Source organism: Hylobates moloch, unplaced genomic scaffold, assembly GCF_009828535.3.
Source record: "Hylobates moloch isolate HMO894 unplaced genomic scaffold, HMol_V3 SCAFFOLD_16, whole genome shotgun sequence".
Taxonomy (NCBI): Eukaryota; Metazoa; Chordata; class Mammalia; order Primates; family Hylobatidae; genus Hylobates; species Hylobates moloch.
Genome location: NW_026652291.1, coordinates 52,721,900 through 52,740,195, shown reverse-complemented (window position 1 = coordinate 52,740,195; position 18,296 = coordinate 52,721,900). Strand labels below are relative to the sequence as shown.

The following is an 18,296-nucleotide window of genomic DNA, read 5'->3' as shown; positions in this document are numbered from 1 at the left end:
AGTTGAATCACACATTTCAGGTCAAGTCTGCACAAAAAGATTACAACGAAATATTTATGTGGAATTGAATACTTCAAAACTGTGTAAAGGACTATGTAAAAGAGACAATCTAAAAATTTTTCAAGTACCCAAAGGAGTAAAGAAATTGATTTTTAAAAAAACTTGTTTATCCCAGCAAGTGGCTCATTGACTATTAGGCCAATGGGGATGCCACCATCAACAACAGCTGTGCCAGGCTCTCCTTACCCCTGAGGTTCATCTGATGAGCTGGTGTGCCACTGGATTCTTCTTTGCTCTTATAACAAGAAATGGATGTGTCTTTGAAGGTGCACCAATATTGCTTGTAACCTTTCAGAGTCAGCTTTTTTGGCCTACGTATCAAACAGAATTAACAACAACAAAATCACTTGGAAGTAACTTTATTAATGCTGTATTAGCAAAGTTTCACAATATTAAGTCTGGGGTCAAGTTTTACACGTGCTGAAATCGATCCCCCTTGGTCAGTGTCTTACAGTCAGTGCTACTGTTACTGGATGCGAGCCTCCCTTCTCAATCTACTCTAGAAGATCACACAAACAGCGTTCAGAAGAGAAAGGCAGTAGGACCTGTGTTCCAGTATTCTGCAGCTGTAGCCATCACATCTATCACTAACTAGCAGGTCACATGGGAAGGGTAGGAAAAGAAAGGTGAAGTAAATGTCAGTAATTGGAAGATTCCTAGATCCTGTAATTACCTGCAGGTTTATGGGTGTCTGCAGGATTGCCTTGGAGCCTCTATAAAGATGAAAATTTACCTGGCAGGACTGAAAGTGGGGGGAAGTGCTTCTTTCTCCGGGGTAAATTCCAATGGTGACATTAACTTGCCACTCCAGTATCAAACACAGAAGGAAGATGACAGAGCAGTCATGACGGTGTGTAAGGAGGTGCAGGTAGATGAGAAAGGTGGGTCAAGGGGGAAGGAGAAAGGGTAGGGTAGTGGATCTGAAATCATGCCCTTATCTCAGAAGTCCCATATTTTGAACTGTTGCATGTTCAGCTATGGTAAATGGTTTATTCTACAGTAGTTTTATATCTTATATAGTAGAAAATAGTACTTTCCACATCACCTCCTTTCCTTTTTCTCCTCTCTGCCTTAATGCCGAGCTCTCTTGATTCTGTGGAATATAGCTGGATAGAGTTAAAAATCTTGATCAGATATACTAGAACTTTATATAAAATGTTCCATGAACAAATGAACAGAGTTCAATAGAATCTCGCGCTCTGAACGAGGAAATAATCGCTGGCAATGACACAGTTCATTATGTACTGCTTCCAACTGAGGCCCGGAGGGGCTGTGCCACTGTATTACTACTATGTTTCAGCATTTGTATGATGCAATCTAGGTTTCACAATCTTTTTTTTTTTTAAGAAAAATGTTTATCTGATAAAAGAATGAGCATTGTGATTTTAATTTCGTAAAAGTGGTTATTTTCTCTCGTGGTAATTTGGTGTTCACCTAACTGGTAAATCCTTTTACAGTAGATGCGTTTGTTAGTCAAACTTACAGTTAGTTTCAATAATGTGACCATGACTATAAAACTGACAGTCATTAATATTTGGAATCCCTCCTCTTTTTGTACTTACTTGAAAACTTTAATGTAGTCAGCAAGTTCAGGGATGGAAGTAATGTCACCCTAGGAGAGAGTTAAATCCTTTTTAAATTTTTTTAATATTTGAAATTCTTTCTAATGTTTAGTATCTGATATCAAGAACTAGCTTACTTAATAAACAGAACGACATAAAATACAGATGATAAAGATTCAAACAACAAAATCACATTACATAGTCTTATGGACCATATTCTTCTGGGTACAAAGGCATTTTCAAATAGCATAAAAGGTTAACAAAATTTTCATCAAAATGGCAATTTATACAACCCGTAAGAATATGTTATCTTTAATACCGCTGAAACTGTTTGTAGCTGCATATAAATCTGTACATTGTAAAAGGCCTGAAGTGTTTCTTCAGCAGTAACTAATCCCTATACTTAAAAACCAAACCCAGCGTTTCACAATTTTCCCGAGATCTATTTTTTTCTTTTTGTAGTATTTCAAATGTGCACATCACTAAGTGGATTTTTACCATGACTTGAGATTATTTTCCTCTGCAGAAATGTCTTCCCACTGCTTGTAAAAGAATTTGCAGAGTATTAGAGTATTAGATCTATTCTTACTGTATTGAATGCACTAGAGACTAATACATTATTACTTTAAAAACAAACTTCCCAGCGGTGGCGGGAGCACTGCTTAAGGCCAGGAGTTTGAGATCAGACTAGACAACACAGTGAGACCCCATCTCTTAAAAAAAATAAAAAATTAGCCAGGTGTGGCGGTGCATACTTGTAGTCTCAGCTACTCAGGAGGCTGAGGCAGGAAATGGCTTGAGCCCTGGAGTTTGAGAATGCAGTGACCTATGACGTGTGCCACCGCACTCCAGCCTGGGCAACCGAGCAAGACCCTGTCTCAAAATAAAACAACCACTTTGCTCAAAGTTCCTGAAAAATTAACATCTGATTTCTCTCTCTAAAGCATTAAATATCTCTTTCGACCACCCCCAAATACTTTGAACCTAAATCCACAAAATGGAATGCATCAATTCAAGCTAAATTAGTAGGTAAAAAGAAGATTCACCCTACCAAAATTGTTGATGTTTTACCCCCTTCCAGAGTAATCTCCAGGTCTGAAAGGGCAGCATCAACTTCATCAACTTCTTTGTCACTGTTGTTCAAATGATTCTCTGATGTCATGATTGACAGCTTATTGATATGATACTGAAACCAGAATTATTTTATTAAAATAATTGCTATAACTGTAAAACTCTAAAATGAAATTACTATCTGAATCTATAATTTAATGCTTTTCAGTACCTAATCTGAAAAGACAGAAGCATCTGGGAACTAGAACGATAGGAAATAAAGGGGATGGCACCTGAAATCAATATCCTAAACCTGCTAATAAATATTTATCCAAAAGAAGTAGGGTCTTTGGACACATACCAATGAATTCATCGTTTGGGGGCCCTAAGACTTAAGAGAGTTAACTGGTCCTCAACTGTACTTCACATTAACAGAGATTTTTGACTTTTTTTTTTTTTTTTCATTGTAATCTGCCCTGTGTCTATAACAGGGCCTGTTATCAAGAAATATTGAATGGACATACAGAATATGCATAAGGTCTTTTGTAGAAACTGATGAACACTGAATGCTGTACATTGCTCCTATTACCCAGGAGAAAGTCATCATTATTATGTTGAAAGATAAAGCTCCACTTTTTCCCCATCCTTGATTCATGCTCTGTATTCTCATATGTAAGAATGTTTGTGAGTATGCACATGGACACCCACATATATGTGGGTGGGGAGGGGGCAGAGAGAGAGAAGTGAGTAGTGATGACTACTCATATGTAGACAGGAAAATTTTGGGATATAGAATAGTTATTGATTTTAAATATACTTAAGTGACTTAGAACAAATACTATGTTAAGCCTTAGGTTTTCTACAAAGGTCAGCAGAACCTTTAAATCTTAATCAGTTACCTTTCAAAGCAACAAGTGGCACTCCAAATGTCTAAAGTATTCATTTAATACATTCATTTCATGGGAACATTTAGTGAACTAATCTGAGGCCACTTATCAATGTTCTTCTGTGTTTTAAGGTTTAGTGATTGGTAATGAATAGTCTCTGACTACTTCAATTGTGCTGAAATGAGATCTTACAATGGTAGAAATGTCAATGTTCACAAATTATGCGAAATGAGATAGAGGCTGAGGCCCTCAGGTACCAAATGTCAGAGTATATTAAGAGTCAGGTGAAGAATTGGTCAAAAATACAGATCCTTAGGTTTACTCCAGAGATCCTGATTCAGGAAGTCTGGGGTCCAGCCTGGAATCTGCATTTTTACTCACTGCTCTGGGTAATTCTGATGCAAAATGTCTTTATGAGTCATACTGGAGAAGTCCTGGCTGTGAATGGGACTTAAAAAATCCAGCTTTGCTTTCAAAAGTGCAAGGGATATCTTAAATTTCTTAATACATACTCTGACTTAAATGCTTTAAAAACAATGTTACTAATTCATCTACTTTACTTTTTATCCCCACCTTCTTGTTTTGTATTATTTTGCTTCTTTTTACTATTGTAAATTTACTTTACACAAGGATCCAGATGTCCCAAGGAGAGTGTACTTCAGAGTACGGGCTCTCTCTGAAAGAAAAAATTCTAGGCATCTCCTTCTCACCATACTTTCACAGTTTCCTTATTCTGGTACTAGATGGCTTCCTACAACCTTAGGGTCAGTCTCTGAGAAAGCCTCCAACAACTCAAATCTGTATGCCAAAATACTCTCATTAAATCTAGATTCTAAAATGGTCTTGGAGGGCTGTGGTTCGAGACCATTCCATTTCCATGAACTAAAACCTGCGGTCTCTGAGGTGTTCCTTCTGTACTGATATGGAATGCCCACGATACACTCGGGGAGGTGGGCTGCAGAATGATGCCATTCCTGTGAGAACACAACTGTGTGTACTCTCATTTTACAAACACCTTTTGAGCACCTACTATGTGCCAGGCATATAACAGGCATCTGCTGGTTTTAAAAACAATAACCATAAACATGTACTATTTTTTAATACAAAAATAAAGCAACAGTATAAAATCTGTGGTCTTTCACACATATTTTACAGGTATTATTATTCTATCATTGGCAAAACCTCCACTAGAAAATCATAAGCCTGTATCAAAGTGAGAAGGATGCAGGAAGAAAGCCATAACCTCGTGAGGGGACTCCCAACAAACTGCTCCAGAATTTAATTCAAGAAATTCACCAGAGTCAGAATTATCTGGAAACACAATACAGGATCCTAACTGGCTCATTAAGCAAGTCCCTAGAAAATAACTGATTAATCCATCTGTCACCTGGGATTTTCCTTGTCTGTGCTTCTTTGCCACTCCTTTCATTATGTAAACTAAGGTGAAAATTAGCTGTTCTTGCTTTAATTTTTTTTTTTTTTTTTTTTTTTTTGCTAACCTCACTCCCCATTCTTGCTTTCTAATGGCAACTTTTTGGGTCACAACTGAAAACTTTTCTGGATGCATAAAAGAAGGCATTTGGAAGACCGAGAACATTTTTGTTTGTGTTCTAAGGAAAAACAAAATCCTTTCTACAGTGAAAAGTTCTTCAACTGAATGTCAATTCTGCTTCCTGTACTTCTGTTATTTATAGAACACCAACTTCATCAGGACTTTAGGCTGAACCTAGAATCCCGTCATAACTGGGAATACTTGCCAAAGCATTACTTGGGTATCTGAAATTTAAGAAAGATGAATTAATTTGGTCATCAGACCTCAGTAAGAATGTGGATGTGTGGATGCCACCTTAAAGTTATTCATGAAGTGGATAATTAATTTTAAATAAGCTCCCCTATAATTCTGAAGGAGGTGGTATGTAAGAACTACATATGAAAAAACTGGTTTAATCTAAGGACAATGTTAGCTATCTACTTAAGGATTATCATTGTAGAAAAAGGTTTGGTTCCACTAGTCTCTCTCAATCTTATCACCTAAAAGCATCGCTTTGCTACAGCCCATTTTATAGTGTGTTGTATCATCCCTGGCTATTTATGAAATGCAGGTAAACTTCAGATTAGATTTCAGAAATCTGATTTTTAATAAGTATTTTCTTTCCAAGGAAAAACTGAGGAGCTTTGAGCAGATATATATTTGGGGGTGAGAGGGTAATTTTTTTCCTACAAAATAGAGAAAAGTACTTAAGTATACCACTGAACTCTTGGAAAAGATAAAAAATCAAACTAAAATGTATTTGTTTTGCTTTCCTGTCTACTCACTTTCTTCATGGCAAAAATTCTGTCTTGTGAAATGTTACTGGAATTACTATTCCACTTTACTGTTTAAAAATACCTCCCTACCCTTTACCCAAATAAGTCCCATTTACTAGACCTTTCAACTACCTGCAGGGCTGCAAACATCATCATTTCTTCTTCTGTGCATTCAATTTCTTCCAGGAGAATGGCCCATTTGGCCTGCTCGTAAAGCTGATTGATTCTGATTGCATCATACTGCAGCAAGAGAAATAGTTCTTTTGTAATATATAACCTTTACCATTGAAAAATTTCAAACTCTGAATATTCAACTGACAAGAAAAATTTAATACTTTTTTTCCTGGGATTTTAATTTACAAGCAAGAATTTTTATTTACAATAAAATATTATTAGAAGGATACCTATGGGGTCAGAGATGCCTATATATGCCCACATCTAATTTTCCATTAAAAATGACATTAAAATATGACAGAATAATTGATTGTACAGTATTAAAAGTAGATTCTGTATGTTATTTTTCAGGGAAATAACCACGAGACATTACAGCCTTTAACATAAGAAATCTAATAAAGTAAGGCAGAACTACCGATTATTTTTCAGTGTTGTTACTGCAACTTGCCATACTAACATGTAATCAGAAAGCAAATTATTTTGGGGAACATTTTGTTCACTGTGGAGAAGCATACCCAGATAAAGTGGCAAGTCCTTGGAAATGGCAGTTATTTTAAGTATGCAAAATACAGGGCAAATATACTTGTGGAAAATGTTTACTTATATGTTATTCAATTATCCATTTAATTATATAAATAAAAGTCAATAGTAATGCCTTAAGAAAACTGCAGATTGAGTATCCCTTATCCAGAATGCTTGAGACCTTCTGTTTTGAATTTAGAATTTTTATAGATGTTGGACTATTCCATTATACCAGTTGAGTGTCTCTAACATAAAAATCCAAAATAAGCACATCCTTTCAGCATCATGTCAGCCCTCAAAAGTTTTAGCTTTTGGAGCATTCTACATTTTCAAATTAGGAATGCTCAACATGTATTTCAGAATGTTGACAAAATACATCTCCATTCTCCTCACAAATGTAACTATTTCCAAAGTAGCTTTGGCTTTACTAAAAGTAGATATGATGTGGCCTGAAAATGAATTAAAATTATTTTCTATAATTTTATTATAGAGATTTTACTGTTGTATAAAGAATTACTTAAGCATATAATAAAAGAATGTAAACATAACATTAAAATCTAGACTATACTCTAAACATGAAAAGGATGAGAGGGTAGCCAAGAGAGGTTTTTTCCCCCAGGCTGAAAGAGAAGTAAAAGATTCAAACCTCTGTGCCAAGTGTTTTCTACCGGGGAAAAAAGCTCCAGATATTTATGGCGAAGTTAAATCTTACCGGAAAAGTGAAGTACTATGGTAGCAGAGATAATACCAATCATAGTAAAGACAAATAACAGTGTTTGTCTGTTACAGAGGAAAAAAATGTAGACCTAAGAAAAATCTGGCTGGGCATGGTGTCTCAGGCTGGTAATCCCAGCACTTTGGGAGGCTGAGGCAGGAGGATGGCTTCAGCCCAGGAGTTTTAAGACCAGCTTGGGCGAAAAAGTGAGACTGTCTCTACAGAAAATAAGAAAGCCAGGTGTGGCTGGGTGAGCCTGTAGTCTCAGCTACTTGGGAGGCTGACATGGGAGAATGGCTTGAGTCCAGGACTTTGAGGTTGCAGTGAGCCATGATCACACCACTGCATTCCAGCCTGGGGGATAGAGTGAGACCTTGTCTCAAGAAAAAAACGTTTTTCTGAAGCAACATCTTTTGGCACGTAATTAGTAACCTAAAAGTAATTGAAAAGGTAACCTTTCTGAAACTTTTATTTAAATATAGTTGAAGAGAGGTCTTAAATTTTAAAAAGGAACTTTGCCAATTCTTTTTTTTGTTTGTTTGAGATGGAGTCTTGCCCTGTTGCCCAGGCTGGAGTGCAGTGGTGCGATCTCGGCTCACTGCAAGCTCCGCCTTCCAGGTTCAAGTGATTCTCCTGCCTCAGCCTCCCAAGTAGCTGGCATTACCAGTGTGCGCCACCATGCCTGGCTAATTTTTGTATTTTTAGTAGAGATGGGGTTTCACCATGTTGGTCAGGCTGGTCTTGAATTCCTGACCATGTGATCCACCCACCTTAGGTTCTCAAAGTGCTGAGATTACAGGCGTGAGCCACTGCACCCGGCCTAAACTTTGCCAATTCTATAGTACCAAACCAGTACCTTTAAAATACAAATCATGACACTATAAGAGCTTAGAGATAAAAAAGATAAAACCAAATCAACCAAAAGTTTCATTATCTTAATAACAACAATAAAAAGGTTTAGTTATGCTTCCAACCTACTAAAATAGACTTATTTAAAATACAAATACCTTTGCCTAAAAGTTTGGGTTTTTAATAATTATTCAAGATTTCCTATATACAAATAATTCCTTATTCCACCGACTTCCAAAAACAAACATCCATGTGAACAAAACAAATAGGAAAAAAAAAAAAGATCCCTTTAAACCCTCGGTACCTTTGGATTCAAATCAAAAAAGCTGTAATACTTGAATCGGAGCAGCAAGGCCTCATTTTCCTTCACATCTTGTTCCATGAGAGATCTTGAGGAATCAAGCCATCTGGACAAATTAAGAACAGTGGAACAAAACAACAAAGAATTAAGACAATATTTCTACCTCTAGTTGGATAAAGAAATTCAATTTTATCTATATCTTAAAACTTACCCTTGGTTGATTTTTGCTTTATCAAGAAGAGCTTGAGGCTTGAACATTTTTGCCAAGATTTCTGGTGATGTGATTGGTTGACTGACAGCAAGTATACCAGGATTGCCTTCTGACAAAGCACTGTCACCAAACCAAGCAGAAGTTGGTGACAAGGGGCTTCCATCATGAGCATCATAAGTGGGGGTCATTGTTTTACTATACAGTCCTGGGCTTGAATATATACTTCCTAGTAAGTAACATGAAGAACAGGTAGTAAGTATGCAGTACAGAATCTTATTTTTCAATAATAACATACACTATGATATAAAGCACATTGCGAAACAAAAGTTTTATTCTGAAAGGAAAGCTTAGTATATTATTTTACCTGTTATGAGAACATGTGTAATTAATTCTCCTTGTATAACATTAGAACATGTAATAACAAAGCCTTAAGAATATAATTAAGTTGGCAGAAATTCTGGGGAAAAAAATATCAGTTCAAGAGAATTAGAAAATAAGGATATAGCTGAAGCAGACAGACGAACACTTTTTGTCTTTAAATTGTGGCAAGGCTCACCTTTCAGAGGGCCAATGTAAAGAACATCAGTGCCTATAGGAAAGGAAAGAAAGGAATTCAGAAGGTAAAGGAAAGGCAACAACAGAGGACAGAAACAAAAGAATGAAAAGAAAATGAGAAAAAGAAAAAACAGATTTTCCCTAATTGTGAATCATAACTGAAGTACACATTTCAAGTGGATATCAGAGTAAACAACCTTAGAAGCTGCAACCTAAGTAAAACAGGGTTTTCTTTGTTCAATTTAAAAGAATGGGGCCGGGCGCGGTGGCTCACGCTTGTAATCCCAGCACTTTGGGAGGCCGAGGCAGGCGGATCACGAGGTCAGGAGATCGAGACCACGGTGAAACCCCGTCTCTACTAAAAATACAAAAAAATTAGCCGGGCGTGGTGGCGGGCGCCTGTAGTCCCAGCTACTCAGAGAGGCTGAGGCAGGAGAATGGCGTGAACCTGGGAGGCGGAGCTTGCAGTGAGCCGAGATTGCGCCACTGCACTCCAGCCTGGGCAACAGAGCGAGACTCCGTCTCAAAAAAAAAAAAAAAAAAAAAAAAAGAATGAAGTCCTGCTCTAGTCAAGTATATAGTGACAAATATGTCTACGACTTTTACCACCATTTGAAATCCACATAATTTGAAGGTAACACAATAGAACTGAATTAATTCATATAGATTAAGAATAATTTTATAGTAATGTCTTCTCAGTGAATAAACAGGTTTCAACAAATTTACAAATATGTTTTTAATTTTTAAGTTCTGGGGTACAACAAATAAAGTATTAATGCAAAAGGGTAGATAAAAGTTTGCCCTAGAAAGAGTCTAAACAGAGATATATTTAATAGTCAAATCACAAAAGGAAGGGCTATTGCCTTATTTATCTTCTGATTTCTTGGTATTAGGGCTAGACATCTAGTAGAGGCTACGTAAATAACAATTTTTACATTAGTCAACAGATGGTATGTGCTCCTTTATTTAAACTACAAAAATTAAGGAGATGAATTTAAGGCATTTAAAAATGTTCAGAATGACATTAAGTACAAGCAGCCCCCCCAAGTCCTAGCTCTGTTAAATTACATTTTGTCCTGCAGTCATAATTTTTCAAAAGAAAATGTGTAATGGGTATAACACTGTTAATGTAAAGAAAATGGCTTTTCCATTCCCTAAATTTAGGGTTAAGCTTAGGAATCCATCTACTTTCCTGCTATTTTTAACTCTTCTCCCCATGCAATGATAGAAACACTGCCCGTGAAAAAGTGACGCTAACGCTAGAGATTTTTGTAGCTGTCATGACCTAGTCTAGGAAGCAAAGGCAACGTTAAAAAAAAAAAGTTTTTACTGAAAATATGCAATCTCTTGCTGGACACAGGATATTTGATTTGATGTTCCTGACATGTGTTCTTCCAATGTTAGTACTAAAAAAACTTGTAAAATCTAGGCCAGGTGTGGTGGCTCACGCCTGTAATCTCAGCACTTTGGGAGGCTGAGGCAGGTGAATCACTTGAGGCCAGGAATTCGAGACCAGCCTGGCCAACATGGTGAAACCCTGTCTCTACTAAAAATACAAAAATTAGCTGGGAGTGGTGGCGCTTGCTATTCGGTAGGTGAAGGCTGCAGTGAGCCAAGATTGTGCCAATGCACTCCAGTCCAGGCAACAAAGCAAGACTCTATCTCAAACAAACAAACAAACAAACAAACAAACAAACAAACCCCTCCAAAATCCGAACACTGTTAATCCTAAAACACAAAGCAAAGTTGTGAACTCTTTATCAGCATTTAAAGAACACTGAGATCGTTAGTCCTGGGGCTTTAAAAGCTAGATCCTTAAACTAGACAGGTATTTTTCTTTTCTTTTTTTTTTTTTTTTTTTGAGACGGAGTCTCGCTCTGTCACCCAGGCTGGAGTGCAGTGGCGCAATCTCGGCTCACTGCAAGCTCTGCCTCCCGGGTTCACGCCATTCTCCTGCCTCAGCCTCTCCGAGTAGCTGGGACTACAGGCGCCCGCCACCACGCCCGGCTAATTTTTTTGTATTTTTAGTAGAGACGGGGTTTCACTGTGGTCTCGATCTCCTGACCTCGTGATCCGCCCGCCTCGGCCTCCCAAAGTGCTGGGATTACAAGCGTGAGCCACCGCGCCCGGCCGACAGGTATTTTTCAAACTTAAAATTGTGTGACACCTCTTGAAAGGACTAATTGGGCACCCCACACTTATTAAATGGGCTGAACACATTACTCCAACTCAGTTGGGCAAAGGGTATTTCTGCTACAGAGTGTGCATGTAGATAAAGTGTGAAAAAACATTAACTTCTAGGCAAAGTCTTGTTTCTTTCAAAGATCTATTAAATGAATCTGTTTATGAAGAATGTCAGAATACTGAAAATGTGCACCTAGTGTGATTATAATTCCTATCCAAAACTGAGTCAAGTTAGAATGGACAATTTGCTTTATAAAGTTTCTAATATAGAAAAGATACTCCCCCTAAGTCACTGCTATGGTTTGGATCAGTGTCCCTGCCCAAATCGCATGTTTAATTGTAATCCCCAATGTTGGAGGAGGGGCCTGGTGGGAGGTGACTGAATCACAGGGGTGGAGTTCTCATAATGGTTTTGCACCATCCTCCCTTGGTACTGTATAGTGAGTGACTTCTCACGAGATCTGATTGTTTAAAAGTGTGTGGCACCTCCCCGCTCCCAACCCTACCTCCTGCTCCAGCCACGTGAAGTGCTGGCTCCTCCTCTGCCTTCTGCTATAAGTTTCCTGAGACTTCCCCAGGAGCTGATGCCACCATGCTTCCTGGACAGCCTGCAGAACTATGAGCCAATTAAACCTCTTTTCTCCTAAGTTACCAAGTCTCAGGCATTTCCTTATAGCAATTTGAGAACGAACAAATACAATCACACATTTAATTGAATCAGCCACCCACCTAAGTCTCCCTTTCAACTTCCTATAGTTTGTATCTTCTTCAATTCATACTTAATCACTTCATTGTTCTTATTTGTTCTGTAGGCACTATGTGATAATAACTCACTGAGTGTTCACAACAACTCTATTATTCTCACTTCAGAGGAGGAAACTGAGGCAAAGCAAGGTTAAATAACTTGTCCAAGGTCAAGAGCAAGTAAGCTGCAGCCAAGCTATAAATCAGCCAGTCTGGGCAGGCACGGTGGCTCAAGCCTGTAATCCCAGCACTTTGGGAGGACGAGGTGGGCGGACTGCCTGAGGTCAGGAGTTCGAGACCAGCCTGGCCAACGTGGTGAAATCCCGCCTCTGCTAAAAATACAAAAAATTAGCTGGGCGTGGTGGCAGCATGCCTGTAATACCAGCTACTTGGGAGGCTTAGGCAGGAGAATCGCTTGAACCCGGGAGGCGGAGGTTGCAGTGAGAGATTGCACCATTGCACTCCAGCCTGTGTGACAAGAGCAAAACTCCGTCTCTAAAACCAAACAAAAAAACCCCAGCCAGTCTGGCTGCAGGGCTACACACTGCCTCCATGTACTATAACTTATGTAAGCCATTGCCAATTGGTGTGTACCTATTTTTTAAAATTCTGTTACTGTAAGGTGGCTCATGCCTGTAATCCCAGCACTTAGGGAGGCCAAGGCAGGCAGATCCCCTGAGGTCAGGAGTTCAAGACCAGCCTGGCCAACATGGTGAAACTCTGTCTCTACTAAAAATATAAAAAATAAGCTGGGTGTGGTGGTGCATGCCTATAGTCCCAGCTACTTGGGAGGCTGAGGCAGGAGAATCGCTTGAACCCAGGACGTGGAGGCTGCAGTGAGCAGAGATTGTGCTACTGCACTCCAGCCTGGGTGACAGAATGAGACTGTTTCGAAAAATAAAAATAAAAAAATAAAATTCTGGCCAGGTGCGGTGGCTCACGCCTGTAATGCCTGCACTTTGGGAGGCCAACGTGGGTGGATCACCTGAGGTTAGGAGTTCGAGACCAGCCTAGCCAACATGGTGAAACCCCGTCTCTACTAAAATTACAAAAATTAGCCAAGCATGGTGGCATGCCCCTATAGTTCCAGCTACTCAGGAGGCTGAGGGAGGAGAATCGCTTGAACTCGGGAGGTGGAGGTTGCAGTGAGCCAAGATCACGCCACTACACTCCAGTCTGGGTAACAGGGCGAGACTTAGTCTCAAAAAAAAAAAAAGAAAAAATCTGTTACTAATGTCATTATTGTAAACCAATGCTTCAATAAACATTTTTGTAGTTATTTCCCAATCTAGCAGCACTGCTGGGTCAGAGGGTATGGGTATTTTAAATTCCTTAGTAGTGGTTCAGAGACAATCCCAACTAAGTTGTTTTCTTGAATGTCTGGTTTAAAATACATCTGAGGCAGAAAACTAGTAAAGAGTAAGATAAAGTAGCAGATTTAGCAACAAAATATGAGCTTACTAAACAACATGGAAAGATAAAAACTCTGAGGAGGAGAAATAAAGAGTTCAAAAAGCACTACAGTCTGAGTCCACCTACTGTAGATATTTAAAACCCGATATAATCAAACAACTCCTAAATATTGCTATATTTTAACCCCGTAAAATTTACCTATTATAAATTATATATTTTTTAAAAAGAGTACTAAAGTAATACATTTTACAAAATTTTCACCAAAATACCTATCTTATAACCATATTTTATTAAAAGGATTTTTATGGTATTATTTTTATATTTTTGGAGAAAATTTTCCCAAGCAAGAGTAAACCTAGAACTATAAAGTAAATGGCTAACAGACATAAGACCACATAAAAATGTAAAACAATATGGTTTAAAAAAAAAAAAAAAAGGCCACAAACAAAATACCAGTATATAAAGGGAAGTAACACATTAAAATTTTATTATCGCTAGAAGCAAAAACATAAATAAAAAATCTATCATTTGAAAATTAATAGAATAGAAATGGCTAATAAACATATAAATTATTCAACTATCCTAGTATTTATCAGGGAAACGCAAAATAACTGAGATACTACTTGTCAAACTGGCAAAAATACAGATTTACAACATTCAATATTGAGCAGAATATGGGAAATGGGGCATTTTCATGTACTGCTGATGGAAGTATAAACCACAGAAACTTTCTGGGGAGAGACAGAGAGAGAGACAGAGTGTGTGTGATATAGTGTATAGATATATATGTATCTACACATACATGTATTTTTTTAGAGATAGGGTCTTGCTCTGTTGCCCAGGCTGGACTGCAGCAGTGTGAGCACCCAGGTTGAACTCCTGGGCTCAGGAGATCCTCCTGTTTCAGCTTCCCAAGTAGCTAGGACTACAGGTGCACACCACAACGCCCAGCTCTGGGAGATATGTGACAGAAAAATTAGATACCATCTACGTAGAAAAACAAGTGAATATAGTTTTTCTATACATAAAACTCTGAAGTCATTTATAAGAACTCGGGAGACTTCCGGCTGGGCGCGGTGGCTCACGCCTGTAATCCCAGCACTTTGGGAGGCCGAGGCGGACGGATCACGAGGTCAGGAGATCGAGACCATCCTGGCTAACACAGTGAAACTCTGCCTCTACTAAAAATACAAAAAATTAGCCGGGCGTGGTGGCAGGCACCTGTAGTCCCAGCTACTAGGGAGGCTGAGGCAGAGGACAATGGCGTGAATCTAGGAGGCAAAAACAAACAAAAAACAAAACAAAAAAAAAAACAAAACTAGGGAGACTTCTCTGCTTCGACACAAATCACCAAAACATTGATCACCAAAAATCAAACTGCAGAGCACAAAATATATATTAGGATCTCATTTATGTTATTAAAATAAGACTAGATATGCAAATTTTATACCCACATGTGCATATGAACACACAGAAAGGGTACTGTCAAGTTGGACTCCAAACTTACAACCTCGTTACATGCAGTAATCAAGAAATGCCTCCCTCTTGAGAAGAAGTAGCCAGGGAATAAGTTTAAAAGGAACTCACGTTTAATACATTTTTTATATTACTTGAGTTTATGATAAAGAGACTGTATTAATGTATAAATTTTGTAATTAAAAAATATGAGGTCCATCAGCATGTATCATCAAGTGAGAAAACACAATGTGTGTATAATACAGTCCCACTTTTGTTAGGAAAAAAATGAATATGTAATTCTTTAATATCTGAATATTTACTACAAGCATGTGATACTTTTGTACTTAAAGAATAGTTTTAAAAAATGTTTTGAGGCTAGGTGCAGTGGCTCACACCTGTAATCCCAGCACTTTTTTTTTTTTCTTTTTTTTGAGATGGAGTCTCGCTCTGTTGCCCAGGCTGGAGTGCAATGGTGCGATCTTGGCTCACTGCAACCTCCGCCTCCCAGGTTCAAGTGATTCTCCTGCCTCAGCCTCCCAAGTAGCTATCCCAGCACTTTTGAGAGACCAAGGCAGGAGGATTGCTTGAGACCAGCCTGGGCAACATGGCAAAACCTCATCTCTACAAAAAATACGAAAATTAGCTGGCCATACTGGTATCTATGCCTGTAGTCCCAGCTACTTGGGAGGTGGAGGGAGGAGGATCACTTGAGCCCAGAAGTCTGAGACCAGCCTGGGTAACATAGCAAGACCCCGTCCCTTAAAAAAAAAAGAAAGAAAAAATTTAGCAAACATTCCTATTATAATTCATAAAATAAACATTATGGCCAGGCATGGTAGCTCATGCCCATAATCTAGCACTTTGGGAGGCTGAGGTGAAAGGAGGCCAGGAGTTGATGACCAGCCTGGGCAACACAGGGAGACCTTGTCTCTTAAAAAAAAAAAAAAACAGAATTGGTTACTTAATGGTTAGAAGCATGAGCATTGGAGCCTGGATGTGAATTCTAGTTCTACTCCTTATTAGCTTTGTGACCTTGGGAAAATTACTTAACCCTTGTGGAGTTATTTCCTCAAAGTAAAATGAAGACATCACCAAAACTGCTGGTATTCTGTGGCGACCAAGTGAAAGATTATGTATTCAATAATACTTATAACTTATTTAGTATGTAATTGTTGACCATGGAGGAGGAAAAACCTGACATTATATATGTTTATTTCTATGTGGCTAAATTTTCTCCTAGGATATAAATTCATGTTTATTCTGTTTATATCAGCAATATACACTACTCTCCAACCATTAAAAATCAGAGACAACCAAGAGGAAAAAAACAAACCATAAGGATTATTTGTGATTTTGGTTTGCAACCCACTTTCCTACCAAACAAAAGTATTTTTAAAATATGGATTAGTATTCATATTAGATGTGACTTATAAAAGGAAAAGTATTAGTGGGTTGCTCAATCTAAATTACTATGTTTTAATCAAGGCAGCCCAGCTTAAGAATTTAGTGAAAAGACTGATGCTAACTCAATCATGATTATTCATTAGCTTAAGTTATATACTAACCAGCTTTCCCACATTTTGTTATTATCACCAAGCTGAAGGGAAGACAAGCAAAAATTAGTAAGTTCTGGAACTATTACAAAATTATCCAATGCTTCCAATTCTACCAGTAGCTTCTTGTCTTTTTGTTTTGTAAGATCTAAGCTGATAATTTTATTTTTCATACTCACAGGGTTTGCTTCTAGCCATTTCCGTATGATGTAAAAATTTTAAGATTTCCTGCTTCCCGGACCAGCATACTCTCAAGAATTTCTATGCATACTGGTCTTCACCCATGGTTTCCGGGCAACGAAACCTCCTCAGCTTCCCAAATTCTAACTCTCTAAGAGTTATCACTTCTAATATTGATATGGGATGATTCTGATTGCCACTACTCATGTAGAGTACAGTATAAGGATTTGTTAGAGAATTTAAATTTTAACTTTTTTTTTCTTTAAGGTAAACAAGGCTACAAAAATTAAGTAAAAGCTAGGTTGTGGCATCTCTGGCCACTGACATATTTGCTAAAATTATGGGTCTGTGTGTACTTGTGAGGGATAGAAGGGGGAAGGAGACGGGTGTGTGCACAGTGCAATGGTGAAAGCTCTAGCTTGGAAGTGGGATGAGCCTGGGCTTACAGCTCAGCTCTACCAGTTACCAGGGATTAGCTCCCAGGCAAGTGATTTAGCTACTCTTGAGTTTCTCTTCTCATGCTACCAATTTTTCAGAATTGTTCAATTAATTAATATATTTAACTGTGTGGATTAAATATATTACATGTGGTGTTTTGGACAAGAAGTTGCTCAATAAATGTGGCTGTCAGTAATAGCAATGTTTTAATAAAAACATTGGTTTTCTTTCTGAAAAGGATCTCTTACAAATAAAGAGGCCACAAATGTCCCTTAGGATATTCAAAGCTGTCCGAAGGTCAAGCCTCTGAAAAGAAAGAACTGAGGAATGGTACACGGACCAGAAATAAAAGCAGCTGCAGTCTGGGTGAAAAGGGAACTGGGTGAAAAAGAACAAGGGAGCCCAAGATTGGGGAGGGTAAGAATTGGTAAGGATGCTCTTCTTGGGCACAAGCTAGCCAAATATTGGGCAGCACAGGAACAGCCCAATGATGCAATGACAAAGGTGCAAGTTAGTACAGTCATGCATCTACTAACAATGTGGATAAGTTCTGAGAAATGCGTCGTTAGGGGATTTCACTGTTGTATGAACATCATAGAGTGTACTCATACAGGCCTAGATGGTATAGCCTACTACACACCTAGGCTATATGGATGGTATAGTCTATTGCTCCCAGGCTACAAACCTGTACAGCATGTTACTGTACTGAATGCTGCAGGCAACTGTAACACAATGGTAAGTATCTGTATCTGTGTATCTAAACATCTCTAAACATAGAAAAGGTAGAGTGAAAATACAGGGCCAGGTGCGGTGGCTCACGCCTGTAATCCCAACACTTTGGGAGGCCAAGGCGGGTGGATCACTTGAGGCCAGGAGTTCAAGACCAGTCTGGCCAACATGGTGAAACCCCATTTCTACTAAAAATACAAAAATCAGCCGAGCGTGGTGGTGTGCGCCTATAGTCTCAGCTACTCAGGAGGCCGAGGCAGGAGAATTGCCTGTTATCTTGGCTGCAGACAGCTGAGATTGCGCCACTGCACTCCAGTCTGGGTGACAGTGAGACTGTGTCTCAAAAAAAAAAAAAAAAAAAAAAAAGGCCGGGCAGAGTGGCTCACGCCTGTAATCCCAGCACT

General features: G+C 38.5%; 1 protein-coding gene across 5 annotated transcripts in view; it reads right to left on the bottom strand.

The window, feature by feature from the left end:
- The window catches only part of FERMT2 (FERM domain containing kindlin 2), a 95,076-nt gene that overhangs the window by 15,939 nt on the left and 60,841 nt on the right, over positions 1–18,296 (bottom strand). For 3 of the 5 annotated variants that reach the window (XM_032179793.2, XM_032179795.2, XM_032179794.2), the window contains exons 5-11: positions 9,195–9,227; positions 8,639–8,864; positions 8,431–8,533; positions 5,999–6,106; positions 2,674–2,808; positions 1,623–1,672; positions 247–371 (exon numbers count right to left, since the gene is read on the bottom strand). In XM_032179793.2, the coding sequence (XP_032035684.1) occupies positions 247–371; positions 1,623–1,672; positions 2,674–2,808; positions 5,999–6,106; positions 8,431–8,533; positions 8,639–8,864; positions 9,195–9,227 (780 nt within the window). The remainder of the gene's footprint in view (positions 1–246; positions 372–1,622; positions 1,673–2,673; positions 2,809–5,998; positions 6,107–8,430; positions 8,534–8,638; positions 8,865–9,194; positions 9,228–18,296) is intronic. The other 2 variants (XM_032179796.2, XM_032179797.2) reach the window with 1 other exon arrangement.